The 27,270-nt window shown below is 44.3% G+C and overlaps 2 protein-coding genes across 9 annotated transcripts in view; one reads left to right on the top strand and one right to left on the bottom strand.

Annotated features, from left to right (window-relative positions):
* The window catches only part of gnptg (N-acetylglucosamine-1-phosphate transferase subunit gamma), a 25,629-nt gene extending 12,347 nt beyond the window's left edge, over nt 1-13,282 (bottom strand). Inside the window, exons 1-11 of one of the 5 annotated variants that reach the window (XM_041205966.1) lie at nt 13,186-13,282; nt 12,640-12,691; nt 9,447-9,514; nt 8,886-8,940; nt 7,785-7,868; nt 6,722-6,815; nt 6,149-6,263; nt 5,746-5,828; nt 5,393-5,521; nt 4,920-5,001; nt 1,546-4,285 (exon numbers count right to left, since the gene is read on the bottom strand). In XM_041205966.1, the coding sequence (XP_041061900.1) occupies nt 4,194-4,285; nt 4,920-5,001; nt 5,393-5,521; nt 5,746-5,828; nt 6,149-6,263; nt 6,722-6,815; nt 7,785-7,868; nt 8,886-8,940; nt 9,447-9,514; nt 12,640-12,691; nt 13,186-13,231 (900 nt within the window). In that variant the 5' untranslated portion in view covers nt 13,232-13,282 and the 3' untranslated portion in view covers nt 1,546-4,193. Of the gene's footprint in view, nt 1-1,545; nt 4,286-4,919; nt 5,002-5,392; nt 5,522-5,745; nt 5,829-6,148; nt 6,264-6,721; nt 6,816-7,784; nt 7,869-8,885; nt 8,941-9,446; nt 9,515-12,639; nt 12,692-12,878; nt 13,015-13,185 lie in introns of those variants that run through there. The other 4 variants (XM_041205968.1, XM_041205969.1, XM_041205970.1 and 1 more) reach the window with 4 other exon arrangements.
* On the top strand, nt 13,185-27,270 carry tsr3 (TSR3 ribosome maturation factor). Of its 4 annotated transcripts, none has more exons than XM_041205962.1 (7): nt 13,185-13,316; nt 16,908-17,067; nt 19,591-19,804; nt 20,233-20,426; nt 20,937-21,107; nt 21,398-21,458; nt 26,968-27,270. In XM_041205962.1, the coding sequence occupies exons 2-7, from the start codon at nt 16,944-16,946 to the stop codon at nt 27,155-27,157; spliced, it is 954 nt and encodes a 317-aa protein (XP_041061896.1). In that variant the 5' UTR covers nt 13,185-13,316; nt 16,908-16,943; the 3' UTR covers nt 27,158-27,270. The 4 variants fall into 4 exon arrangements, with proteins under 4 accessions (XP_041061896.1, XP_041061897.1, XP_041061898.1 ...); XM_041205963.1 differs by lacking the exon at nt 13,185-13,316 and adding an exon at nt 13,317-13,424; XM_041205964.1 differs by lacking the exon at nt 13,185-13,316 and adding an exon at nt 13,485-13,508.

Genomic DNA, 27,270 nt, shown 5'->3' with positions numbered 1-27,270 from the left:
ACCTGCTCTTTTCCCCATAGCCATGAAAAATATCCTTTCATGTATTTGTCCAATCCACTTCTGAAAGTCACTATTGAATTAGTTTGCACCACCCTTTCAGCCAATGCATTCAACATCATAGCTCCCTAAAGAAAAATGTCTAATCTTGATTTTGGTTGTTTTGCCAATCATCTTAAATCCATGTTCCTTGGTTACCAGCCTTTCTCCCACTGGAAACCGTTGCAAATTTGATGGAAGGTTGGCAGTTTGGAGGTAAGGAGGAGCATCCTGCCCAGCTATAGTTACTTGCCCTCAGGAATGAGCACTTTTAAAGGGAAATCTTGAAGCTGTCTGTCATGTTGTTCTGTAAACAGTGCAGCACCATTAGTGTCAGAGGCACAAATGCTGCAGAATGGAATATTGGGTGAACTCTGCTTCTAGTGAAGTGCTGACAACAGTGTAATTATGGCCATTTTGTTTTCTGGCAAAATGGAGCTTGTCCTTTCATCCCAGACTCATAGGCCAGAAATGCAGTTTAGTTTTTCAGTTGCAGTTGTCTGGTATTACCAAAACTACAATACAGAGTAAACAGTGCATTCAATACTAACACACCTAACTGAACTAGATCTATAACTTGATGCTGCGGGACATAGGTGGAGAAATCAGATGCAAGCTTGGATTGTGGGCAGGGTTCTTCTCTGGACTTGCTAACAGTCCTGGAGTTGTTCTATTGTACATTTAGAAGTGTGGCTGAAACATTGAGCTCTGTGTTTCTCTCACTGCTTCAGTTTCATTGCCCCCGTCATATCTTAAGCAGTAATTGGGGTTCTGCATATATTGGGCTGGGAGAAGCAACCCGTCTTTCTGCTTAACCACTGATTTGTGTGGCAGCATGGCGATGCTGTTCCTCCCTGCCCAAATGAGCAAGAGGGGGCCGAATGTTATTTAATGCCAGGGTCAAATCTCCATCGCTTTGAGAGAAAATCGAACCCGCAAAGTGCCCAGTTTCTTTTGGAATGTTCTGGCACTGCTTCTACAACATGATTGTTTGTTGTTGTTGTCGTCACTCCCACCGCAATACATTTGCTGTAACCACTTCCAGCTCTTTAATCTGGATCTGTGCATGACAGGAGCAACCAAAGACTAACATGGAGCCTAATCCGAATCAGCAGCTATGGTTGACAGCTAAGCTAAATTAATGAATCCCCATAACGGACAGGGCCAGATAGGGTGACCAGGCAGAGGAAGTGGGTCCAAGGTTCGGGTTTAACTGTATTTGCGACCAGGGAGAGAAATCATGGTCCCCAGTGCTTCTTTCCAGGCCCTTTATTTCCTAACCCTCCTTCCCATTTCCCGATCATACATATTTCTTTTCCTCTTTCAAGATTCACCAGTCAATTCTCCACACAATCACAGAAAGGTCCTAGTAAAATGATAACGACCGTTATGGCATCTAGTTACAAATATTGTCCAATTTATATGCAGCATGGTTCATTATACTATTGCTGCTCTTAATATTAATGCTGTTAATTTGCGTATGCCCTATAAGTGATCCCACCACAACTATTAACAAACCAGAGAGTACAAATTTTATTTTAATTAATTTAACAGGAAAATATCCGATTAATTATTTATAACATTATGCAGACAATAACACTGATTTTGGTGACTATCTCATTAACATGTTTTGCACATTGCATCATATATAAACAGAGAACAAATTCATATTCAGGGCAAAGATTAAATACTTGCAACCCAGATTGCAAGAAAACCTTTCTGGTTTTGTTTTATATAATTTGACTACTTGCTCAGTATCGAAAAGAAAGACCATTTCCATGCTGCAGCTTGCATTGTTTCATTGTTGGAGAGTTATAGAAGGGAAAGATGGAGGAAAGGAGACAGCCCCATTCACTTGCTGCCTAAGCTCCCTTCTTCCTCCCCGGATACACTGACACAGCACTCAATCACATCACTCAAGATAACTATCACTAGAAGCAAAGTTCTAGTTCCCTGGGAGTGGCTTATGCTACAGTCTAGTCTGGTCCGGCTTGGCACAAGGCAAGGTATGTGACAGCTCCCCTGGGCCTGCTTTGGCCTCGTTACCAGCGGAGACTCCCTCCTGTTCTTTCATTTTCTGTTCCTCCTTGGCCTTCCAGAAGAAGTCTTCACAAGTTGTTCAGTGCAGCAAAGACTCCTGCATGGTGGCCACCAGGAACGGCCAGAGTATCTGCCTAGCCAACCTTTACAGACCAATCAGCATGGAGAGAGGAACAACACAGCACCACGCAGAGCCACTGGAAAACCAGCTTGGCAAGCAAAGCACCAGAAAACAAAAACGGGAGAGCTTGCTTTTATCCAGTGTGGGAGAGACAGAATCTGTGATTGGAGGAGCAGCTTTGTCTTTCCTGCACCTGCTACTCCTCCAATCACTGCTCTGGTGTCATCTCCTGCTCTCAACAACTGACAGTTTAACTGGCAGTTAAATGTGTTTTTTAAAAATACCTGGTAGTTGCTGAGTGGGAAAGACCTTCAGGCAGCTTCGTGGTTGACCAGCTTTAAAATAAATAGGAGCTGTCAGGTTACTGATAGTTGCAAGTAGAAATTTAATTTGGTTTTAATTTACATTCCCCATTTCTTTGGCAGGTTTCTTGAGTTCACTCCCAAGATCCTGGTCGATGCATCTCCATGTGGGTAAAATAGGCACATTCAGTGGAGAAAAGTATTTTATTAAAATTTTGTGGAGCTTGGGGTTCAGTTAGCAATACATTCAAGTTCATGATCTAGCTCTTGATAATAAAAAAAATACACCATTTGTGCCTACTACTTGACCTTTGGGATGCTTCATGGTTTTTCCCAAAGGTCAGTTGCAGTAGTTTCTCTCTGTTCTGACTGACACAAATTCCACAAGAATTTCTCGCACATACTTGTTGCAGGTAATGTAGTTAGTGTTGCTCCCAGTGCGGAGTGCATGACACATTGAGATTACCATATAATTTTGATCTGGAATGTCAGGTGTCAGCTGCCTTACTATCTGTCTATTGAGTGCCTACATTCTAAACAAATTTCAGTTTATCCCTTCTTAGAGTGTGAATAGAGTATTCTGTAGGTTTATTAGTTTTCCTACTTGCAGCAACCGTCAGTAACTAACAGTACTGATTTCTTTTAAACCACAAAGCTGTCCAAAAGTAGAGTGGAATGCACAAACAGTGGAATTTTTATTTATTTAGAAACAATCAAGAGGTGGATCATGAAATTGAAGGTATTGTTAATTGGACCCCAAGCTCCACAAAATTTCAATAAAATACTTTTCCCCAGCTGCAAACAAACAGCCAAATTATAGTGAAGGTGCCAAATTTTACCATACTGAAGACACATTGCCCAGGATCTTAAAGTGAACACTCAAGAAACCTGCCAAAGAAATGGCGAATGTAAAATAAAAACAAATGAAATTCCTACTTGCAGCAACTGTCGATTACCAAGTTCATTTTTTTTAAAGCTATCTTTCAGATGGCTCAATCCCATCTGGCTGTTCAGTCTAGACAATGACAAGAACTCTATTTACAATGAGCCCAGGCCCCTTAGCCCTGATGTTTTGCACCTTGTGCACTCCCTCTCCCCGGCCCTGTTAGCAGAACTATGGGCCAGTTAAAATAACTCTTAATCGTTGGTCATTTCTGTAACTTTAAAATATCAATGCGTCACCAAGTGTGAGGTGTGGGGTCAAAGCAGAATAAAGGTTGTGTTTTATTTCACCTACCCCACCTTTGACCAGCACTTCCCTGGTGTCTGGCTGGAGCTCACACACTGCCCTAACCCCAAGTTGTTTATTATTCTACTCCTTAAGAACTTTTTCCACTTCTGATTGCTTTGTATCGTCACTTGGGTTCGTTCAATATTTGTCCCTTACATTTTTCATTGCTGGTCTAATCCAGGAATAACATTTTACATTTGGAAATATAGAAACAAACTCGACATTTATTCAACTTTTAAGTTGGAGAGATTCCAGAGCTGAAACACAATCACTTCATTCTCCATAATCTGAGTAGGAATTAAGACTTTTACAGAGCAAATCCCACATTCAAAATAAGCAGAATTTGCAGAAGCAGCAGCTGAGTGAGAAGTGTCGCTGGAGCTTTCCTCTTAATTGCTTGGAAAAGGGTATGGTGGAAAGCAAATAATCCTGAGGTCTGGACTATCTGTCCACTGGGTACTGATCACAGTGCATCATCCCAGAGCCCCAGGTCTCCACGCAGCTGTTGGTTCCTTGGAGTTTGGTTTCCAGTTAATCTGGGGATTTCTTCACTCACTGAGGGAACAAGAAATGTCATTTTGACAATGACACTTGTACAGGAAGCAAAATGCCTTATCCCTCTGATCCTTCTCGGATATCCCGCGCTTTCCACGCACCACCCAACCTTCTCCGAAATTCCTTGTGCTGGTTACAATCAGAAAAGGTGACTGACGAAAGAAGGAGAAGCAATGTAGGTTTTATAAGAAGGGGAGAGAAGACGTAGAGCCAAGGGTGGGTGTGGAGCTTGGGCTAAGTCAAGATTTCCAGATACTCAGGCTTGAATGGCTTGATTACCAGTTGCATGAGGGAGAAAAAACACAAGAGAGCTGTCGGAGGTTAACAAGATCAGTGTGATCAGACTATGGAGGGAATCTAAATGGGTAGGTGGAGAGGATCAATGATCTCTTACACATTTGCCCCAGCAATGCTCACAAACCTCAGCAAACAATAACAGCAATGTGCAGCTTCCAGACCCGAGTAAGGGCACAAGGACCCCAGCCTGACTCTAGGCAGGCAGGCAGCCTGATCATCAGCTCAGTTACAAACACTTAGGTCACTGAACTGGTCTGGAACATAATCCAGCCAGAAGTCCACATTTTTGGTAGAGGGGGGGGAAGGACTTTGCAAAGCATTGAGAGATAATACTGACCGGTCGGCATTGTGAAGGAGATGTTGTTACGGGTCAGTAAATCCTTTAGCCTCTGAACTTCTGTGGAGAGTTTATTTCGCTCCTGAATTGGAATAGGACACAAACAGTGGACAGAATAACTTGCATTAAACTGAATGACAGATCCTAGATTGAACAGCCCTGAAACTCCAGTATTTTATCCTTTATATCTTGCAACGGATGGATACAAGAGAGACAGATGTGAAACCTGGACTGAGAATTGGCTGCTCAACTCAGTGTCCAGGCTCTCCCTCAGGAGGAGTTGGTGAAAGGCGTGATCTGAAGTTTGGAATAAATTCTCAATCCCCAAAGGGAATCAACCAAACAACAGCTGCCTCCATCGAGCGCAATAAATCCATCACACCCCTCGCCGAATGTTGCCCTATCTTGCACCCTCAATTACCCCTCCCTCATCGAGCACCCTCCCATCACACCCCATCCTGAATCCTCTTTACCTCATTGCACCTGCCCAAGGTCTCCTGGGAGTGGTTCTGTTCCTCCAGCTCCTGTTGATCCTGTTTTTCTCCAGAGATTTTTAGGTAACCTGCATCTCTGAATATTGCTTGCAGCAACTTCCTATAACCCTGAAATACATTGAGCACAAGTGACGTTGGTCAGTGGCTGCAATGCCCTTACAGCTAGACAACGAGTGCCCACTTAGCTAGAAAGTGACCCATGCAGTTCCTCCAAGGTTGGTTAGTGACCTGTGCATTGCCCCCTCAACTGGGTAGCAATCAGCAAGTCCACAAGAGACTGTTGAGCTTTTCAAAATAGCCCAGACTCGGGCTTCATCAAACACAGAACTTACTTGCTGAGTAATTAGGCCATCGTAGAGTGATTGTTCTGCCTGGTCCCATCGATTCTGCAGCTCTTTCTTCAGATTTGGGTAAACTGCAGAAATAAATAAATCTGAGCAGAAATAGTATAACCTCCTTCCTCACATATCCCTTACAGCCCTTTCCCCACACCACACACACATCCCCTCCCACCCAAAACACCTTCTAACAATAAAATTCCAAAGCTTCACTTCCCCGCCAATTATCTGTTTCCGCCCCTGCAAACCCCAGCTGGGTTAAGGTTGGTCGTAGCGCCAGTCACCTCCCAGGCCCTCTGGTTCCGCAGGAACGGCTATTCTTGTGGGAGGGCAATAATCCTCCAACTGACTCTCAGCCCAGTGAATTGTTCTGTACGAATGGCTGCATTTTCCTTACCAAGTAAAGAGTGGGGGTGGCAGACCAGCGGTGTCTCAAAGCTCAGATAGTAGATACAAGTGTTGGGCTCGGAAACTTGAACCAGTTTGTGGCTGGGTCCACATTTTAGAAGGACCTGTGAAAAAGAGAGCTGAATTTCACATGGGTATAAGACGGTTCAGTTTGCCAGAGTGATCCAGAATCTGTGTCTGTGAGATTATATGACACAGACTGGAATCGTCTTTTGAGCAGCTGTGGAAAAAACAAACCCTTTCTCTCTGGCTCAGTGCATAAATGCATCACTACACAACCCAAACCTAAATCTTGTGTGTTGTTAACTGATCTGATCTTCCAGAGAGGCAAGAAGATGGGTTGTAATTAGCTTGGGGGTGGGGGATGGAAATAAACTGGGTACTAGCTCCTGATTACTCCCCAGTGATCTATGCAGGTTACTGGGTTCAGCTTTGATGCCCCTTACAGTGCAATAACCTGGTAAAACATTTTACAATGTTTAATATTTTAACATTTACACAGGAAGAACAACAGAGGTACTACCACCACATCAACGGGCACAGGAAAACAGGGAACATGTACCTTGGTTTGTCTGTTTCTGGTGCCACAGGAATCTCCTTCCTTCATCCACATTCCCACAAACGTGTTGTTCTCAATCTCCCATTCCTGCCATATTCTGCAGAACAAAAACTGTCAGATTTTCTCATCCATCTTCCCCTATTCCTGATTCACTCCAGTAAATATCCTCAGGTTAGGTCTAAAAGTAATCTGCACCCCAAAGATTTATCCCATTTCCATCCTTACCCACATTTCTATCATTCAATAGAAGAGGACAAACCAATCTAACAAATAGTTGGTGGATTCAAACACTATTCAAATTTTGTATTTGTACATTGCCCCCAGCATATCAAGCCTCCTATCCATAGTATGCCCTTCATGCATTTCTAATAATATTGAATCAATTTGCTGATAAGAAACTTGTCTGGTTTTTTCTTGAAGCCTATTCAAGTTTCTTGTTATACTGTCCCTTCCCCACAATGTGCCAGTAATCTATCCCACAGACTTAAGTAAAAAAAAACTCCTTCCTACATTTCAAAAGCTATCTTGATTTGTAATTAAGGCCCCTTGTGGCAAAATTCTGTACAGGGCAGAAAAGTTTCTTAGGATCCAATGAGTTCAAAACCTTTCATAATTGAACATCGATCATATTCTCCTGTTCTTTTCACAAGAGAAACGATCTGGCATCATCAGTCTCCCCAATTATTTTACATGGATTCACAATACCACAGGGAGAATTCATGGGCTCACTGTGCACAGGGAGAGTTACATGGGGTAACCATGGCACTGCATGAGTCATGGATAGCCATATTGCAAAGCTGCTTTCCTTTTGAACAAATTCAAACTGCAATAAAGCTCAATTTCCATCAGCTGACAGACAAATGTCTCTAGACAGCAGTACTTAAAATATCCAACCTGTGAAAAAGGCAACTATTCTCCCTGCCCCTGGACTAAACCACCCCCTGCGCCCTCTGCAGCCCACCCTCACTTTCCCTCTCCACATACCCTCTCTCTCTGTAACCCCTCTCCACCTCTTTTCGCTGCCCCCACAACCACCCTCCCACCCAACTCCCAATGATATACGTACCCCAGGATCCCACTGTATGCATTCCAACGGAATGTCTGCTCGTGTTGTGTGATATTGTGGAAGGGACAGAACTCGTACTTGTACCTGCAAGAAAGTGGCAGCATATAAAAATAATAGGATTAGACAACGTAGAAGGAGTCCTATTGCCCACTGTGCTTGTAACAGCTCTTTTAAAGAGCTATCCAATTCGTTCATAAGATTATAAGAAACAGGAGTAGGCCATTTGGTCCATCGAGCCATTTGATCATGGTTGATCAGATTGTGGCCTTAACTCCACTTTCCACCTGTTCCCATAACCCTTAGCTCTCATGTTGATCAAAAATCTGTCAAACTCAGCCGTGAATATATTCAATGATCCAGCCTCCACTGTGCTCTGTGGAACAGAATTCCAAAGACTAACGACCCTTGGTGAAGATCTCTGTCTTAAATAGGAGACTCCTTTTAAACTGTGCCACCTAAATTCAAGATTCCCCCATAGGAGGAATTTTTTTTTTCTTTTACCCTGTCAAGCCCCCTCAGAATCTTATATGTTTCAATAAGATCACCTCATTATTATACTCCAATGAGTATAGGCCCAGCCTGCTCAACCTTTCCTCATAAGATAACCCCCTCATCCCAGGAATCAGCCTAGTAAACTTTCTCTGAACTACTTCCAATGCAAATATATCCTTCGCTAATTAAAGAGACCAAAAGGGTAATCAGTACCGTAGGTATGGTCTCACCAATGTCCCGTCCAGCTTTAGCAAAACTTCCCTACTTTTATACTCCATTGGAAACAATTAATCCTTATTTACTCCATACATACCTTTCATGATTTTGGAGACCTTTCAAATACCCCCTCAACCTTCTAAGAAACAACCTCCAGTTTAAAAAGGTTTCTTTACCTACAGGTGGTAATGGAGAGGGTGGTAGCTTAAGAACCTTGCCTCAGCACTGCCTATTGCCCAAAGCCTTCCCTCAACTATGCTGTCACACCAACTTTTTACATACACAATTTCCCTTAAAATTAGAGATTCCCTCATCATTAAAAATCTTTCACATAAAATGGACCAGACCCCGACTCAGTTTATATTTACTGCAGTCAGTGAAATTGATACTCACGCAGACTCAGTCATACTGAAACATTTCCCAGCAAGTCTGTGCAGATGAGCTGGGCCTAGAATTTAAAAAAAAACAGCAAATCCATGACTTTGTGTACCAGATATCACAGCAGTCACTCTCACCAACTCCTCCCCTTGGCAAAGTCACTATCTCATTCCTCCCCCTGGGTACAGTCACCCATCAGCCCGACCCACAGGCAGAGTTAGTCTCGGTCCCTCTCACGGGCGGAGTCAGAAACTCAGCCTCCCCTCCCCACCCCCCAGCGGAGTCAGAAGCACAGCCCCTTCCCTGGGCAGAGTCAGAAACAAAGCCCCTCCTCTGGAGGGGTGGGGGGGAGTTCACATATTTACCGGCCACTCCTCTGGACAAAGTCATATGCTCCCATCCCAGGCACAAACATGCACTGACCAGCCCCTCACTGGTGCAGTCACATTCACTAGCCCTTCCGCTGAGCAAAGTTGCACTCACCAGCCCCATCCCCTGGCATGATCAGGGTCAGTCACCCCTTGGCAGGGTCAGAAGACAGGTTTGGGAGGGGAGCCTCCCATCAGTATCCTTTACCTGAAACTGCAGCAGGTCTGATTTTCGGTTGAAGTCTGTTTACTTGGGACAGGAAAGGATTATTTAGCCTGAAAAAGAAATAGTTGAGATTTATCTAAGGTTTTTTTGGAGGGGCAGGGGGTTAGATATTTATATTTTCTCTTCACATTTCTCAAGTATATTCTGGTAGAACAGGACCCTTGTCCTATGCTTCTGCCAACAGTGGCCTTCAAGGTACCCAGGGCTTGAGGTTAACATCCCCTCTAATTTGTTTTGGACTGTATGGGTGTTTTATTTAAGCACATGGCCCTTTTAAATTTTTTTGCACAGTGGACACTCGTGATAAATTAAAGGGCCTACATTGTGTGTGACTTGAGCAGGAATTTTCAGATCACTGTGCAGCTTACAGGAAACATTGACGGATGATAGGGCAGGGTGAAACTCATTCCCTATATGCCGTGTCTCCCAGAATCATAAATCACAAAAGTCTCATACTCCTGATGGACCAGAAGTCATTTTTATCCATTTGCTTCACAAACGAGAAAGGTCTTTGGCTTCATCCTGGGTCTGTGCATAATTAGCCAATCCAAGACAGAACAACTTGCTTCAGTACTCAGACAAACTCGCTCACATTGGAATCATCACTGGAATAAAATTGTGTGGAGATTAGAGCACCAGGCCACCGGCTCAGTGACATAGAAGTAGGCCATTCAGCCCCTCAAGCCTGTTCCATCGCCATTCAATGAGATTATGGCTCATCTGTGACATAACTGCACCTACCTGCCTTTTCCCATTACCCTTAATACCTTTGGCTTGGCTAACAAAAATCCATTAAACTCAGATTTATAGTTAACAATTGACTTAGCATCAGCAGCCATATGCAGAACAGGGTACATACTTTGTGTGTAGAAATATTTCCTAATTTCATTTCTGAATGGCATGCCTCTAATTTTTAAGACTACGAGCCCCTAGACCTAGACTCCCCAACCAGCAGAAATAGTTTCTTTACATTTACCCTATCTGTTCCCTTTAATATCTCAAACTTCAATCAAATCACCCTTTAATATTCTAAATTTCAAGGAATACAACACACAAGTTTGTGTAAACTGTCCTTGTAATATGACTCTTGAAGTCCAGTGATCATTCTGGTAAATCCATGCTGCACTCCCTCCAAGGCCAAGAAATCCTTCTGAAGGTGTGGTGCTCATAATTGCTCACAATAGTTCAGGTGTGATCTAACCAGGGCTTTGGAAAGCTGAAGCATGATTTCTATCTGCTTGTATTCTAATCCTCTTGATATAAAGCCCAGCATGCCATTGGCCTTCTTGATTATTGTCTGTACCTGTTCATGACATTTTGATGTGTACTTGGACCCCTAAATGTCATTGGGCCTTCACTGTTTCTAACTTTAGAAAATACCTGCTCTATACTTTATAGGTCCAAAATGATGACCTCACTTTTGCTACAATTTTGAGCATTCACTTACTCTATCAATATCTATGTAACTTTATGCTTCTGTCAACAACGCTGACAATGTGATCTATCTTTTGTGTCATCAGCAAACTTGGTGAATAAAAACAGAAAATGCTGGAAAAACTCAGCAAGTCTGGCAGCATCTGCGGAGAGAAACCGAATTAACACTTTGAGTGCATATGACTTCTTTAGAGCATTTTCTGTTTTTATTTCAGATTTCCAGCATTTGCACTATTTTGCTTTTATCTTAGTAAACATCGTTACGTGGTTTTCTATCCCATTATCTAATTTGTTAATAAATACGGTGTGAATAGTTGAGACCACAACACAGATCCTTGCAGGACACCACTTGTCACACCCTGCCAGTTGGAGTCATGGACCATTATCCCTACTTTGTCTCCTGCCACTCAGCTGATTTCCCAACGAGGTCAATAATTTTCCTTCAGTTCTCTGAGCTGCAACTTTAGCTAAGTGTCTTATTAGGGATTTTATCAAATGCCTCAGGAAATTCATATAATTAAAATCCATATTCTACTGTCCGCTACTTTAGTCACCTCTTCAAAAAAAAAATCAGGCATGACCTGCTTTTTACAAATCAATGTTGGCTTTCTCGATCACCTGAAAATTTTCAAGCTGTTCTATTACTCTCTCCCTAATTATAGGCTCCAGTAATTTCCACACAAGAGGTTAGGCTAACTCGTCTATAATTCCCTGGTTTCCTTTCTTAAATAGCAGAGTGACATGCACAACTTTCTAATTTAAAGGAATGGTATCTAAATCATGAGAACTTTGGAAGATCATTGTGATTTTTTTTATTCTTTCCATGGGATGGGGGTGTCACGTCAAGGCCAGCATTCGTTGCCCATCCCTAATTGGCCTTGAGAAGGTTGTGGTGAGCTGCAGTCCATGTGATGTAGGTACACCCACAGTCCTATTAGGATGTGAGTTCCAGGATCTTGACCCAGCGATAGTGAAGGAATGACGATAAAGTTCCAAGTCAGGATGATATGTGACTTGGAGGGGAACTTGCAGGTGGTGGTGTTCCAAAGCATCTGCTGCCCTTGTCCTGCGAGGTGGTAAGCGGTTGCGAGTTTGGAAGATGCTGTCGAAGGAGTCTTGGTGAGTTATTGCAGAGCATCTTAATTTATTGTACATACTGCTGCCACTGTGCGTCAGTGATGGAGGGAATAAATTTTAGGTTGGTGGATAGGTGGGTGCTGACCTAGCAGGCTGCTTTGTCTTGGATGGTGTTGAGTTTCTTTGTTGTTGGGCCCACACTCATCCAGGCAAATAGAAAGTATTCCATCACACTCCTGACTTGTACCTTGTAAATGGTGGACAGGCTTTGGGGAGTCAGGAGGTGAGTTACTCACCTCAGAATTCCCAGCCTCTGACCTGCTCTTACATTTATACCGCTGGTCCAGTTCAGTCAATGGTAACCCCTAGGATGTTGATTGTGGGGGATTCAGCAAGAGTAATGCAATTGAACGTCCTGGGGAGATGGTCATTGCCTGGCAATTGTGTGGCATGAATAATACTATTTGGGCTATATGCATTGTTCTCACCTACTTACTTTAAAACTCTGGGACAGAAACCACCTGGTGTTGGGCATTGTCACTCTTTAATACCATTACAATAACAGGACAGCAGGGCATTGAGTCAGGGAGGAAAATTAGAGACAAATAAAGTTTCCCCGTGCTCTTCCAAACCTCTAAGTTGGGCTATGCTTGTACTTATTTACCCGTAGGTGTTTGGCTCTTCCACAATTTTCATTTTACCAGCTGAGACGATAACTGTAAAAGAAGCAAAAATACATTTAGTTATTATCTGAAAGGTTGGAGTAGCGACATTCACTAAAAGAACTCAAAGCAACTTCTGTTCCATGTGGGCCTAAATCAGGCGGAGCAGGAAAATCCCAGGGCCAGTTCTGAGTGACTTCAGTTATTATGTAGCTAGATTGGAGAAGCTGGGGCTGATCACCTTAGACGAGGGGAGAAGAAAAATCATGCGGACTCGAAACGTTAACTCTGTCTTTCTCTCCACAGATGCTGTCAGACCTGCTGAGTTTTTCCAGCAATTTTTGTTTTTGTTTAGTTGACCTTCGTGGGGTCAGGGGCCAAAGCTGTCACCAAGGGGGACAACGGCCAGCCTTCCTGCTCTGGCCAGTAGGTCAGTTTGGCGGGACCAGGAAAAGCAGCGAAGCTCCCCATGGCCAAAGAGACGGCTGATTGTCCCGGATCCCGCGCTCAGGAATTGGGGAACCGAACCCCCGGCGGCAGAGACTCACCCAGCAGCAGCCAGAGCAATAAGAGCCCGGGGCCGCCCATCGCCATGGCGACCGCTGGACCCCCGGGCTTCCGGGTAACCCGGAACTACCCCGCACCCAGGTGACCCGGAACAACATTTGGTAGCTTTCTGGTAAATTAAATCAAACTTTGATTTCCTAATTTCCACAAACCGGAAAGTGGGCCCGGGTCTGAGCAGAGCCTGAGGGAGCAGCCCGGCGCTAGATCCGGGGGCCGTGGGGTCAGTCCGGATCCAGTCCCTGTCCGGGGTTTGGGGAGCGGAGTCAGTCCGGATTGTCCCTGCCTTTTGGGGGGGGGGCGGGAGGTTAGTTTATCCGCCCCTAGTCGCTGTGCAGGGATCAGTCAGGAGGGATGTAGGCGTCAATCCGGGTGGTAAAAAGGTCGCAACAGTGCACGCACAGGTTATGATTTTCCAAAATCCCTAGATTACACAATGATCCCAGTGGATTGGATGTTAGCAAAATAACTTTGCTCTTCAGGAAAGGAGGAAGAGAAAACGGAACTATAGGGCTAATCAGCCTGACATCAGTGAACAGGACAGCTGAAATGTGTTAAGGAAGTCTTACAAAAGCAGTTAGAAAATCATGGTGTGATCAGAGTCAATATGGTCTTATGACAGGGAAATTGTCTTTGACAAATTTATTAGAATTTTTTGAGAGTGTCACTGGTAGGGTTGACTAATGTGAACCAGGAGGTGTAGGACACCTGCGTTTCAATAAGGTGCCAGGGGAAAGGTTAATGTGCTGGGTAAGGGTTTATGGAATCGGGTAATATTAGCATAGATAGAGGATTGGTTAGCAAGAAGCAAACAGCCAGGATAAATGGGGCATTTTCAAGTTGGCAGGCTGTAACTGGTCAAATCAATTAGGACCAATGCTAGAGCCTATTTACAATCTATTATTAATTTAGCTAAAGAGATTGAGAGTAAGGAATAAGGAAGTCTTGCTACAATTATATAGGGCTTTGATGAAACCATATTTGGAATACTGTTTGCAAATTGGTCTCTATATCTAAGAAAGAATATACTTGTACTGGTCCTTGGAGGCAGTACAGTGAAGATTCACTAGATTGGCTCCTAGGATGAGAGAGTTGTTCTATGATGACAGGCTGAGTAAATTGGGGCTATACTGTCTGGAATTTAGAAGAATGGGGAATCATCTCATTCAAACATAGAAATTCTGACGAGGCTCAACAGGGTAGACACTGAGAGGTTGTCCCCCCTGGCAGACGAATCTTTAAAAATGGGGACACAGGATAAGGAATTGGGGGAGTCAGATTAGTTTAGTTCAAGAATGGGGCAGTGGGATTAGTTCAGAATGTGAGCGGGGCGGTGGGATTAGTTCAGGATGAGAGCGTGGCAGTGGGATTAGTTTGGGATGTGAGATGGGGCAGTGGGATTAGTTCAGGATGAAAGCAGGGCCGTGGGATTAGTTCAGGATGTGAGTGGGACAGTGGGATTAGTTCGGGATGAGAGCGGGGGAGTGGTATTAGTTCAGGCTGTGAGCAGGACAGTGTGATTAGTTCAGGATGTGAGCGGGGCAGTGTAATTAGTTTGGGAAGAGAGCGGGGCAGTGTGATTAGTTTGGGAAGAGAGCGGGGCAGTGGGATTAGTTTGGGATGAGAGCAGGGCAGTGGCATTAGTTTGGGATGAGTACGGGGCAGTGAGATTAATTTGGGATGAGAGTGGGATTTGTTTGGATGAGAGCAGAGCAGTGGGATTAGTTTGGAATGAGTACGGGACAGTGGGATTAATTTGGGATCAGAGTAGGATTTGTTTGGATGAGAGCAGAACAGTGGGATTAGTTCGAGGTGAGAGCGGGGTAGTGGGATTGGTTCAGGATGTGAGCGGGGCATTGGGATTAGTTCAGGATGTGAGTAGGGCAGTGGGATTAGTTCAGGATGAGAGTGGGGCATTGGGATTAGTTCGGGATTTGAGTGGGGCAGTGGGATTAGTTCAGGATGTGAGCGGGGCAGTGGGATTAGTTCAGGATGTGAGCGGGGCAGTGGGATTAGCTCGGTGAGAGCGAGGCAGAGGGATTAGTTCAGGATGTGAGCGGGGCAGTGGGATTAGTTCGGGGTGAGAGCGGGGCAGTGGGATTAGTTCGGGGTGAGAGCGGGGCAGTGGGATTAGTTCGGGGTGAGAGCGGGGCAGTGGGATTAGTTCGGGGTGAGAGCGGGGCAGTGGGATTAGTTCAGGGTGAGAGCGGGGCAGTAGGATTAGTTCGGGGTGAGAGCGGGGCAGTGGGATTAGTTCGGAGTGAGATCGGGGCAGTGGGATTAGTTCGGGGTGAGATCGGGGCAGTGGGATTAGTTTGGGGTGAGAGTGGGGCAGTGGGATTAGTTTGGGGTATGAGCGGGGCAGTGGGATTAGTTAGGGGTGTGAGCAGGGCAGTGGGATTAATTCGTGGTGAGAGCGGGGCAGTGGGATTTGTTCAGGTTGAGAGCAGGTCAGTGGGATTAGTTCAGGATGTGAGCGGGGCAGTGGGATTAGTTCGGGATGTGAGCAGGGCAGTGGGATTAGTTCAGGATGTGAGCGGGGCAGTGGGATTAGCTCAGGGTGAGAGCGAGGCAGTGGGATTAGTTCGGGGTGAGAGCGGGGCAGTGGGATTTGTTCGGGGTGAGAGCGGGGCAGTGGGATTAGTTCGGGGTGAGAGCGGGGCAGTGGGATTAGTTCAGGGTGAGAGCGGGGCAGTGGGATTAGTTCGGGGTGAGAGCGGGGCAGTGGGATTAGTTCGGGGTGAGAGCGGGGCAGTGGGATTAGTTCGGGGTGAGAGCGGGGCAGTGGGATTAGTTCGGGGTGAGAGCGGGGCAGTGGGATTAGTTCGGGGTGAGAGCGGGGCAGTGGGATTAGTTCGGGGTGAGAGCGGGGCAGTGGGATTAGTTCGGGGTGAGAGCGGGGCAGTGGGATTAGTTCGGGGTGAGAGCGGGGCAGTGGGATTAGTTCGGGGTGAGAGCGGGGCAGTGGGATTAGTTCGGGGTGAGAGCGGGGCAGTGGGATTAGTTCGGGGTGAGAGCGGGGCAGTGGGATTAGTTCGGGGTGAGAGCGGGGCAGTGGGATTAGTTCGGGGTGAGAGCGGGGCAGTGGGATTAGTTCGGGGTGAGAGCGGGGCAGTGGGATTAGTTCGGGGTGAGAGCGGGGCAGTGGGATTAGTTCGGGGTGAGTTCGGGGCAGTGCGATTAGTCCGGGGTGAGAGCGGGGCAGTGGGATTAGTTCGGGGTGTGAGCGGGGCAGTGGGATTAGTTCGGGGTGTGAGCGGGGCAGTGGGATTAGTTAGGGGTGTGAGCGGGGCAGTGGGATTAGTTCAGGATGAGAGTGGGGCAGTGAGATTAGTTAGGGGTGAGAGCGGGGCAGTGGGATTAATTCGTGGTGAGAGCAGGGCAGTGGGATTTGTTCAGGTTGAGAGCAGGTCAGTGGGATTAGTTTGGGATGAGAGTGGGGCAGTGGGATTAGTTTGGGATGAGAATGGGATTAATTTGGGATCTGAGTGAGGCAGTGGGATTAGTTTGGGATGAAAGCAGGGCAGTGGGATTAGTTTGGGGTGAGAGCGGGGCAGCGGGATTAGTTTGAAATTGCTCTTGCAAGGAGCTGGCACAGACATGCTGAAATGAATGACTCCCTTTTCTGGAAATTTTGATGGTTTTATCTACGTGTGTGAGATAATGGAATAATGTTGGTAATGTTTTGTTGACTAAATGTTTTCAGGTGCCATGGACTGAGCTCACAGCAATCATTGTTCAAATGGGGAGGAAGAAACAGTCACAGAAAGGGGAGCAAGCGGCTCTGAAAAGGAAAGAAACTCGTCATCAATATAAGGGACGATGCTTGGAGTCGTTCACCGAGGAAGTTCACGAGGCTTTGCAAGGTGGGTGACTGTTACCTTCTTCTAACCCTACAAAGACTAAGTCTAGGATATTCAATTCCTCCCAAGTAAAATATATTCCAAAGAGGAAGAAAGATGGTAAGAGGGGGAAAAAGCATCCATGGCTAAGCAAGGAAGTTAAAGGTAACATAAGGTAAAAACTAAGGCATACCAAATTGCAAAGGTCAGTGGCAGGCTGGAAGATTGGGAAACTTTTAAAGATCAACAAAAGGTTACTGAAAAAATAATAAAAACAGCAAAGGTAAATTATGAAAGAAAACTAGTGCAAAATGTAAAAGCTGATAGCAAAAGCTTCTACAAGTTTATAAAATGAAAGAGAGTAGCTAAAGTGAATGTTGGTCCCTTGGAGGATGAGACTTAGGAGTTAACAGTGGGGAACGCAGAAATGGCAGTGACTCTTAATCAGTATTTTGCCTCAGTTTTCAAGGTGGAGGACACTAGTACCACCCCAATAGTAAGGGGTAATGCAGAGGGTATAGAGAAGGAGGAACTTAGAACAACCATCATCACTAGAGAAAAAGTACTGAGCAAACTATTGGGATTAAAGGGTGACAAGTCCCCAGGACCTGATGGCCTACATCCCAGGGTCTTAAAGGAAGTGGCAACAGAGATAGTGGGTGCATTGGCTATAATATTCCAAAATTCCCTGGTTTCTGGAAAGGTTTCATTGGATTGGAAAAAGGCTAATATAACACCCTTATTCAAAAAGGGGGGAGGCAGAAAGTAGGAACCTATAGACCAGTTAGTTTAACGTCTGTCATTGGGAAATTGTTGGAACCCATTATTAAGGAAGTAGTAATGGGGCATTTGGAAAGTCAAAATGCAATCCATCAGAATCAGCAAGGTTTTATGAAGAGGAAATCTTGTTTGACTAATTTGTTAGAGTTCTTTGAAGATGTGACAAGCAAAGTGGATAATGGGGATCCTGTAGATGTAGTATATCTGGACTTCTAGAAGGCCTTTGATAAGATGCCGCACAAAAGATTACTACACAAGATAATATCACACTGAGTTAAGGGTAATATATTAGCTTGGATAGAGGATCGGCTAACCAACAGAAAGCAGAGAGCCGGGATAAATGGGTCTTTTTCTGGATGGCAAGCTGTAACCAGTGGGGTGCCACAGGGTTCGGTCCTTGGGCCCCAACTATTTACAATCTGTATTAATGACTTGGATTCAGGGATTGAACGCACTATAGCTAAATTTGCAGATGACATCAAAATAGGTGGGAAAGTAAGTTGCAATGAAGGAATAAGAAATTTACAAATGGATACAGACAGGTTAAGTGAATGGCCAAAATTTGGCAGATGGAGTTTAACGTGGATAAGTGTGAGGTTATCCATTTTGGTTGGAAGAATAAAAAAGTGATTTATTATTTAAATGGAGAGAAACTTCAGAATGCGGAGGGATCTGGGTGTCCTCGTGCATGAATCGCTGAAAGCTAGTATGCAGGTACATCAGGTAATAAGGAAGGTAAATGGAATTTTGGCATTTATTGCTAAAGGAATAGAGTATAAAAATAGGGAAGTGTTGCAACTGTACAAGGCATTGATGAGACTGCACCTGGAGTACTGTGCACAGTTTTGGTCCCCTTACTTGAGGAAGGATCTAGTTGCTTTGGAGGCGGTTCAGAGGAGGTTCACTTGATTGATTCCAGAGATACGGGGCTTGTCTTATGAGGAGAGATTGAGCAGTTTAGGCCGATACTCGCTAGTGTTTAGAAGGATGAGAGGAGATCTAATTGAGGCATATGAGATGCTAAAGGGGATAGACAAAGTAGAGGTGGAGCGGATGTTTCCCTTGTGGGGCATTCTAGAAAGAGAGGCCATAGTTTTAGGCTAAGGGGTGGTAGATTTAAATCATAGATGAGGAGGAATTACTTTTCTGAAAGGGTCGTGAATCTGTGAAATTCTTTACCTCAGAGTGCAGTGGATGCCGGGACACTGAATAAATTTAAGGAGGAGAAAGACAGATTTTATAATTAGTAACGGGTTGAAAGGTTATGGGGAGAGGGCGGGAAATTGGAGTTGAGGCCAAAATGAGATCAGCCATGATCGTATTGAATAGCAGGGCAGGCTCGATGGGCTGAATTGCCTACTCCTGCTCCTAGTTCCTATGTTCTTATGTACCCAAGTCTTGAAGCTGCTCCTGTATCTTGGAGGCTATATCATTTTTTCTCTCACTCTGAGACAGAATATGGGGAAAATATAATCTGATAGGGTATTCTCCCACACCTTTAGCATTGACTCTGAGTGTATTTGTGTTATATTGTGTTAATGCTATGATCAGTACTTCTGTTTAGGATGCACTCCTGATTGGTTCCTCCTGATCAATCACAACCAGTACATTAACCAATGTGCAAAACCCTGTGAACCTGCTGCTAATATTTACCAATGTCGGCAGTTTGCAGATCCCAGTAAACATCCTTCGCCCTGATGAGCCATTTTAAATGTTGTTTGAGCCTGTGTGTGTGTTCTGTAACCTGTGAGTATGGTTGATTTGCAGCTGTTGATGATGGTATCTCTGAAGATGGGACGTGTCCCACATTCCGGTTCCCATGTCCATTAGCCATGTGGGAACTAGGACACTGTGACATAAAACGGTGTACAGGCAGGAAGCTTGTTCGCAAAGGGTTCGTCCGCAACCTACGTATCAATGAGAGATTCAGTGGACTAGTTCTCACTCCCATGGGAACCAAGTACCTCTCCCCTTCTGACAGGTGAGCAAAATGTCAAATAAAATAAAACTAATTAAAAATAAAAGTTATCTGGATGGAAAAATGGACAGTGTTAAAAGAGAGCGATAACAAAATTCATGTTAAGTTGAGACAAAAATTTCCTCCTGTATAAGAATAAGCTCTCATTAATTTGCTCTTTTTAATGGTACCAAACTCAGGCAGGGCAGGTACAGATATAAAATCAAATAATATAGAATGAAACTCCCTCTACACTGTCCCATCAAACTCTCATGGGACAGGTACAGTACAGGTTAGTTATAGAATAAAATCCCTTTTCCCCACATTAAAAGCCATTTCTATGTTACTCCCTCCACTTGAGATTGTTCCTGGTGACAGGAAACCGATTGTAAGGAATGTAAGTAATGTTGTTTTGATGTTTTTGAACGGACGAGTACTTTCTTTTCCTCCAGGGAGATTGTGGCGCAGTCGGGTGTGGCTGTCATTGACTGCTCCTGGGCTAAACTAGAGGACACTCCATTCACAAAAATGCGAGGCAGATACCCCAGGCTGTTACCCTACCTCATTGCTGCTAACCCAGTGAATTATGGACGGCCCTGCAAGTTGTCCTGTGTTGAGGCATTTGCTGCCACTTTCTGTATTGTGGGTGAGTTGGGTAACTGAGTTCAGGATGTGTCAGGCCCTCATTAGTCCTTTATTTCCAATGTACTCTCTTCACTGAATCATACTGGCTTCGGGTTTCATGGATTCCAGCCCTACCCTCCCCTCGCCCACCCTCATCCACCTCCCCCAGCAACGTTTGTATTTGTGCATTGAGTGCAGACAGGCAGAGCAAGCTGTTAGACTTAGGAGAGAATAACAGTCAAAACTGATCCTGCCCTCACTTCCTGCCATTTTTGAGTATGGATATGGAGGGCTGGGTGTGGTTAAGAAAGAGCAGTGACCGTGATTGGGGCAGAATGGTGTACGTGGGGTGGGTTGCAGAGAAGGGGATGGATATGGAGCAGAGTGGCTGCTCTTGGATCAGGGAGGTGCAGAGGGAAGGGTGGAAGTAGGATGGAGCAGGGCCCTGTGGTGGAGAGGGGGCAGGGATGGGGGCATGGGTTTGGGGGACTGAAATCTAGACCATGCTTGTCACACTGTTTGCTTTTTATAGGGTTTCCGGAACTGGCTGAGGTTCTACTAAAGAAATTCAAATGGGGGAAAACATTTCTACAACTGAACCAAGCTTTGCTGGAGAAGTACGGTATGTGCCACACTGAGGCGGAAGTGCTACAGGTCGAGCAGGAGTGGCTAGCTGCAAAGAAAGAGCCAGAAGATCAGGAGGGTAAAATCTCATTTTGTACATAATCTTCCCTGAAGGCATTTGCTCCTTGTCAGTTCCCCTCACTCAAGCGGCCCTTCCTTTGTGAACTTGGACCGAGCATTGGCAGGGTAGCGAAGCTTGATTCAGTTCCAGCAGATGTTGCTGGTTGGTGATCAGGAGCAAGAAGTCTGTGTGTAACCTGGAACCTGATGAGAGTCAGCACTTTCAGGAGAGCAGGGTGCACATATAATGTGATTAAAGGAATGAAGATCAGTGTGGCCTTCTTATTTAATGTACCTTTTATTTTGCAGATCCATTTGATGTTGATTCGGGAAAAGAATTTTGTAATCCTAATAGACCTAACCTTGGAAGGTAACGTCTAAGCGTTCGTACATGATTTATTTTAAGTCATTAAATTTTCACCAGTTGAATATTGAGAAGACCAAAGCCACCATATTCAGCTCCTATTAAAAACGGTCTACCATTTCCCACTAACCTTCTTGGCAGCTCCCTTGAGTCCATGATGTCTACAGCAACCTTAATGTCCTGTTGAATCTGGAGCATTTTCATAGAATCATAGAAAAGCAAAATACTGCAGATGCTGGAAATCTGAAATGGAAACAGAAAATGCTGGAAATACTCAACAATTCAGGCAGCATCTGTGAAGAGAAACAGTTAACGTTTCGACTTCTGTTCTGATGAAGAGTCATCAACCTGAAATGTTAACTCTGCTTCACTCCACAGATGCTGCCTAAGTATTTGCAGCATTTTCTGTTTTTATATCATAGAATGGTTACAGTAGAGAAGGAGGCTGTTCAGCTCATTTTGCTGGCTCTCTGAAAGACCAATTCACCTGGTCCATCCTTTCCCTGTAACCTTGCAATTTTTTTCTCTTCAAGTGCTTATCCAATTTCCTTTTGAAAGCCATGATTGTATCTGCCACCACAATACTCCTAGGTAGTATATTCTAGATCCTAACCACTCACGCATTAAAAAAGTTTTTCATGTCTTTCTTATTTCTTTTGCATTCACCTTAAATCAGTGTCCTCTAGTTCTCGATCCTTCCAACAATGAGAATTTCTCTCCATCTACTTTGCCTAGATCCCGCATGATTTTGAACACCTCCATCAAATCTCCTCTTAAGCTTCTCTTCTCTAAGGAGAACAACCCCAGCTTTTCCAATCTATCCACATAACTGAAGTCCCTCATCCCATGAACCATTCTCATAAATGTTTTTTGCAGTCTCTCTAAACCCTTCACATCTTCCTTAAAGTGCGGTGCCCAGAATTGTACATAATACTCTAGTTGAGTGTTTTATAAACATTCATTAGATCTTTTTTGCTTTTGTACTGCATATCTCTATTTATAAAGCCCAGGATCCCATCTGTTTTATTAACTGCTTCCTCATCCTGCCCTGCCACTTCAATAACTTGTGCACATGTACCCCCAAGTCACCAACCGAGTACAGCAGATTTCATGTAGAAAAATTACACCAGCTGCTTCAGCATCCTGACAGGAAATCGACAATCAGAGGTGGTCACAAGCTTGGTCAAAATGGTGGGTTTTGAAGGTGTAGATAGGTGGAGGGTTTAGGCAGGGAATTCCAGAGTGTGGGTCTGCAACAGCTGAAGGTAGTGGTGAGGGTACAGAGTTGGTGCCGGGGTCCAAAGACTGCCTCCAGACTTCCCAGTATTTTAGTTGGAGGAAATTACAGTTTACCCAAGACTTGATATCTGACAAGCAATGTTGAGAGAGATGGTGGCGAGGCAGAGCTGGGTGTTGAGTTTACATGTGGATTCTGAGTGTGAGAAGAGAAGTCATTGGTGGAGATGCTTTGGCAACAATCAGATCAGGGAAACAAATGAGTGTTCTCCTGAGCTGAATAATGGAGGGGGGTTATGGGAGCAGGAGAGCAGTGTGATCACAAAGGTCAAAGACTGCAGTGAGCTGACAGTTATGGAGAATATTATTTGTGAGTTTGCTTATGGCTGTTTCTGCATTGTGTGGGAGGGATACCTGATTGGAGAAAGTCGAATGTAATTGTGGACAAATGGATGTGGATTGTGCTCATCCAATTCAGTATCCTTGGCCAGTTACCAATCCACATCGCCTTAGGCTGCCTGAGCTCTGCAACCTACAGGCCAACATGCCCACCATTCTCCCACTCCAAGCTGCTGTGCTTCTTCCCTCACAGGCTCCACATTCTGTTACAACTTTCTTTCCATTGCCCTTCCCTCTTCTCCTATGACTTCCTTCCTTCTCATAACTGTCTGCTTCAATGATGCATTTGGTCAACTGTGCTAATTCTTCCACTACTGCTTTGGCTGTTCTCTCCAGTGGAATATTTTCTACTGTAATGGGTATAGAAACACAAGCCTTTCATGTCCTGGGCAAAATGAAAACAATGAAGACCAGTCCTGGACCTGCAGTGTCAGTAACTTCCTGTTGGTGGCGCAGTGACTGCACTGCCAACAGCTCCGTAACACCACCAGCAGGTTTCCAGTGGCACTGCAACTCTTCTCAAAATGAATGTTCCAAATTCAGGAGTTCATGGAATTTGTGCCTAGAAAATAACTTATTTTGAGCGGAAACAAATCAACTAGCGCAAATGATCACTGACTTTTAAGCGCAAAACTAACCACACCTGTGGGTCGGTGAGGTGAGTTTCCAGTACCTACACCTTCAGATAGTGAGGGTGGGCAGTCATCACATTGTGCCTACGGTCTCTAGTGCAGGGGTATCTGTGCTCACAGGAATACAGTGTTAATCAAAGCCACAGTTGCAACCAGGGGCTGCTGTCCTTCTCCCGCAGAAATCACCAATTGCACAGTAACTCCCTGTTTTAAGTTGCTCCTTTTTAAGTTGTTCTAGTTGATCAGACAATGGGGCCTGTATTCACGTTTAGTGTTGAGAGTTTCGTTTTAAAGTCATTTCAAGCTGGGGCTGACATAGGGCCGATTGACCCAATCAGCACCATTTTGAAGTGGGCTCTGCCACTCCCTGACCCTCCCTCTCGTTGCCGACCCTCTGGTTCACAGCCTTTGCCAGTCCCTGACCCTGTCACCACTGACCCTCCAGCTTGGGGCTTGTCTGCTGCAAGTGGAAGCTCCTCTTCCTGCCTCTAGCTGCTCATCTCCAGTCTCCTCGTTCACAATGAGGGTTTGGGAGAGGGAAGCGGAGAGTAGGAAGGGCATGGACTGGAAGTTTCTGTGAGAGAAAGGGTCTGCAGTGAGAGGGAGGGTCAGGGAGCGGGAGATTCAGCATGTAGAATTAGCAGCAATCAGGAGGCAAGTGGAAAGTTAGCATATTTCTTTTATACTTTTACATTTATTTGAAAAATTATTTCATTTACCAATATAAGAATTTAGCGATGTAAAGTATTTCAGTTTACAGGGTATAACGTTTTACTGTTTTTTTTCTAATGAGAAAAGTCCTGTGGGACCTAACTGCAATTTTTACATCGGTTTTAATGGGAAAATCTGATTTGCTTAAAGTTGTTTCACTCTACAGTAATATAATGACAACTTTAAGTGAGGAGTTAACTGTATTAAATTTACTTTATAAAGTTTTTTTAAAGGTTGCAAGATAGAGATGTGCTGTTTACCTTGTGGTTGCCTCCCTCAAGTTGAAGATGATTTTTCTTTCTCACCTTTTATACAATTCTACCCATGCATATTGAGGCCCCTGTTCCAGTCACAAACCAATTACATTGCTCGATTCATAGGAGATTTTGTGTTCGACAGATGCATTGAATTTGAATGGAAACTTGGATGCAATTTCACTGTAGCAAATGTGGCACAACATCGGGCACATTTTGTAAATTCTGACCCTAGAACTCTAAATTTGTTAAAATTGCAAAGCTCAAGGGATAAGGATGGAGCAGGTCATGTTCAGGAACAAGCAAAAAGTTGTATCTCTGATTCATATTTTAAATTTTTAATCAAATTAAACCACTAGCAATTAGGAATTCAGTCAATTGCTTCCTCGCCTGTAAAGACTTATAAGCTCTGGTAGATTTTCCCCACCCAGATCCTCAAGTGGCTCCATTTATTTCAAAGCAAAAGTGCTTTGGACTGCTTGAGAGGCTAGAAAATTACAGTACTGTACACATCCCAAGCAATTATATGTTTAGATACAGAGTAAAGCTCAGGTGTGAAGGCATGGTAGCTAAATTTGCAGGTGACACAAAGATAGGTGGGAAATTATGTTGTGAAGAGGGCATAAAGAGGTTGCAGATGGATATAGATAGGTTGAGTGAAGTATAATGTGGGAAAATGTGAAGTTGTTTACTTTGGCGGGAAGAATAAAAAAGCAGATTATTACTTAAATGAAGGATGGCTGCAGAATTCCGAGCTGCAGAGAGATCTAGGTGTTCTAGTGAATGAGTCACAAAAAGTTAGTATTCAGGTACAGCAAGTATTTAAGAAGGCTAATGGTATCCTTTATTACGAGAGGAATTGAACATAAAGATAAGGATGTTATGCTTCAGTTAAACAGGGCATTGGTGAGACCACTTCTCGAATATTGTGTGCAGTTTTAGTCTCCTTATTTAAGAAAGGATGTAAATGTGTTGGAGGTGGTTCAGAGGAGGTTTACTAGATTGATACTGGAATGAGTGGGTTGTTTTATGAGGAAAGGTTAGACAGACTGGGTTCGTTTCCACTTGAGTTTAGAAGAATGAAGGGTGTATAAGATCCTGAACTGTATTAACAAGGTGGACGTGGAAAGGATGTTTCCTCTGGTGGGTGAGTCCAGAACTAGGGGGGCACTGTTTTAAAATTAAGGGTCGCCCTTTTAGGACAGAGATGAAGAGACATTTTTCCTGAGGGTTGTGTGACTTTGGAACCCTCTGCCTTCGAAGATGGTGGAGGCGGGGTCATTGAATATTTTTAAGGCATGGGCTAGATAGATTCTTTTTAGGCAAGGGAATCAAAGGTTATCGGGGTAAATGGGAATATGGATTTCGAAACAAAAAGATCAGCATTGATCTTATCGAATGACGGAGCAGGGTCGAGGCACCGAATGGCCTACTTCTGCTGCTCCTATTTTGTATGTTCATATCACAGCATTGTTATGATGCAGGAGGTCGCCATTCAGCCCATCATGTCTGCACCAGCTCTCTGAATAAGCATTATGACTCAGTTCCACTCTGTCTTTTCTCCGTAACCCTGCACATTGTTTCTATTTAAATAACCCTGCACATTGTTTCTATTTAAATAATCATTTAATGTCCTCTTGAATGCCTCAGTTGAGCCTGCCTCCACTACACTTCCAGGCAGTGTGTTCCAGACCCGAGCGACTCGCTACATGAAAAAGCTTTTTCTCACGTCACATTTGCTTCTTTTGCAAATCAATTTAAGTCTGTGCCCTCTCATTCTCAATCCTTTTACGAGCAGGAACAGCTTCTCCCTATCTACTCTATCCAGCCCCCTCGTGATTTTGAACACCTCTATAAAATCTTCTCTTAGCCTTCTCTCCTAGGAAGACAGACCCAACCTCTCTAATCTATCTTCATAAAGTTTTTCATCCCTGGAACCATTTTTGTAAACCTCTTCTGCATGCTCTCCAATACATTCACATCCTTCCTAAAGTAGCGCCCAGAACTGTACACAATGCTCCAGCTGAGTTTTAACTAGCGTCTGATACAAGTTCAGCATAACCTCTGTGCTCTTGTACTCTAGCTCCTTCTATATTGTCCCATCAAACACTCCTAGGGCAGGTATGGCACAGTTTAAATGCAGTAAACTTAACTTTGGGTGATATTTAATCTCAGGAAAGGCTAGCACCTGCCCTGCTGCATTTCCATTATTTTCTGTTTTCATTGCAGACTTTGCAGCTTTCACAGTTCTTTTAATTCTTTATTTAATGTTGTTTTATCAAGGGCTGTGGAGACTGAAGAAGATAGTGGTGGTGATGATGATGATAATGATGATGATGTTGAGGAGAAGGAAGATGAAGATAGTGAACCCGATGAAGGGAATGCTGCAGAAGTTCATAGTCTGAGAAGAGACCAAGAAGCATGCAGAAAGGAGGAACCTACTGTGAAGACCATCAACAGTGCAAAGGATTGAGGTGAAATAAAATGAAAAAGCATTGTGCAAGGTAGGCAGGAGTGTTCCCTGCTGACAGACTTTAAAAAAAAAACTCTTAAAGCTCGTAGAAAATAAAATTATTTATAACATAA

This window comes from Carcharodon carcharias, chromosome 15 (genome assembly GCF_017639515.1).
Source record: "Carcharodon carcharias isolate sCarCar2 chromosome 15, sCarCar2.pri, whole genome shotgun sequence".
Classification (NCBI taxonomy): domain Eukaryota; kingdom Metazoa; phylum Chordata; class Chondrichthyes; order Lamniformes; family Lamnidae; genus Carcharodon; species Carcharodon carcharias.
The sequence above is the reverse complement of the archived record's forward strand: the minus strand, read 5'-3'. Positions and strand labels throughout refer to the sequence as shown.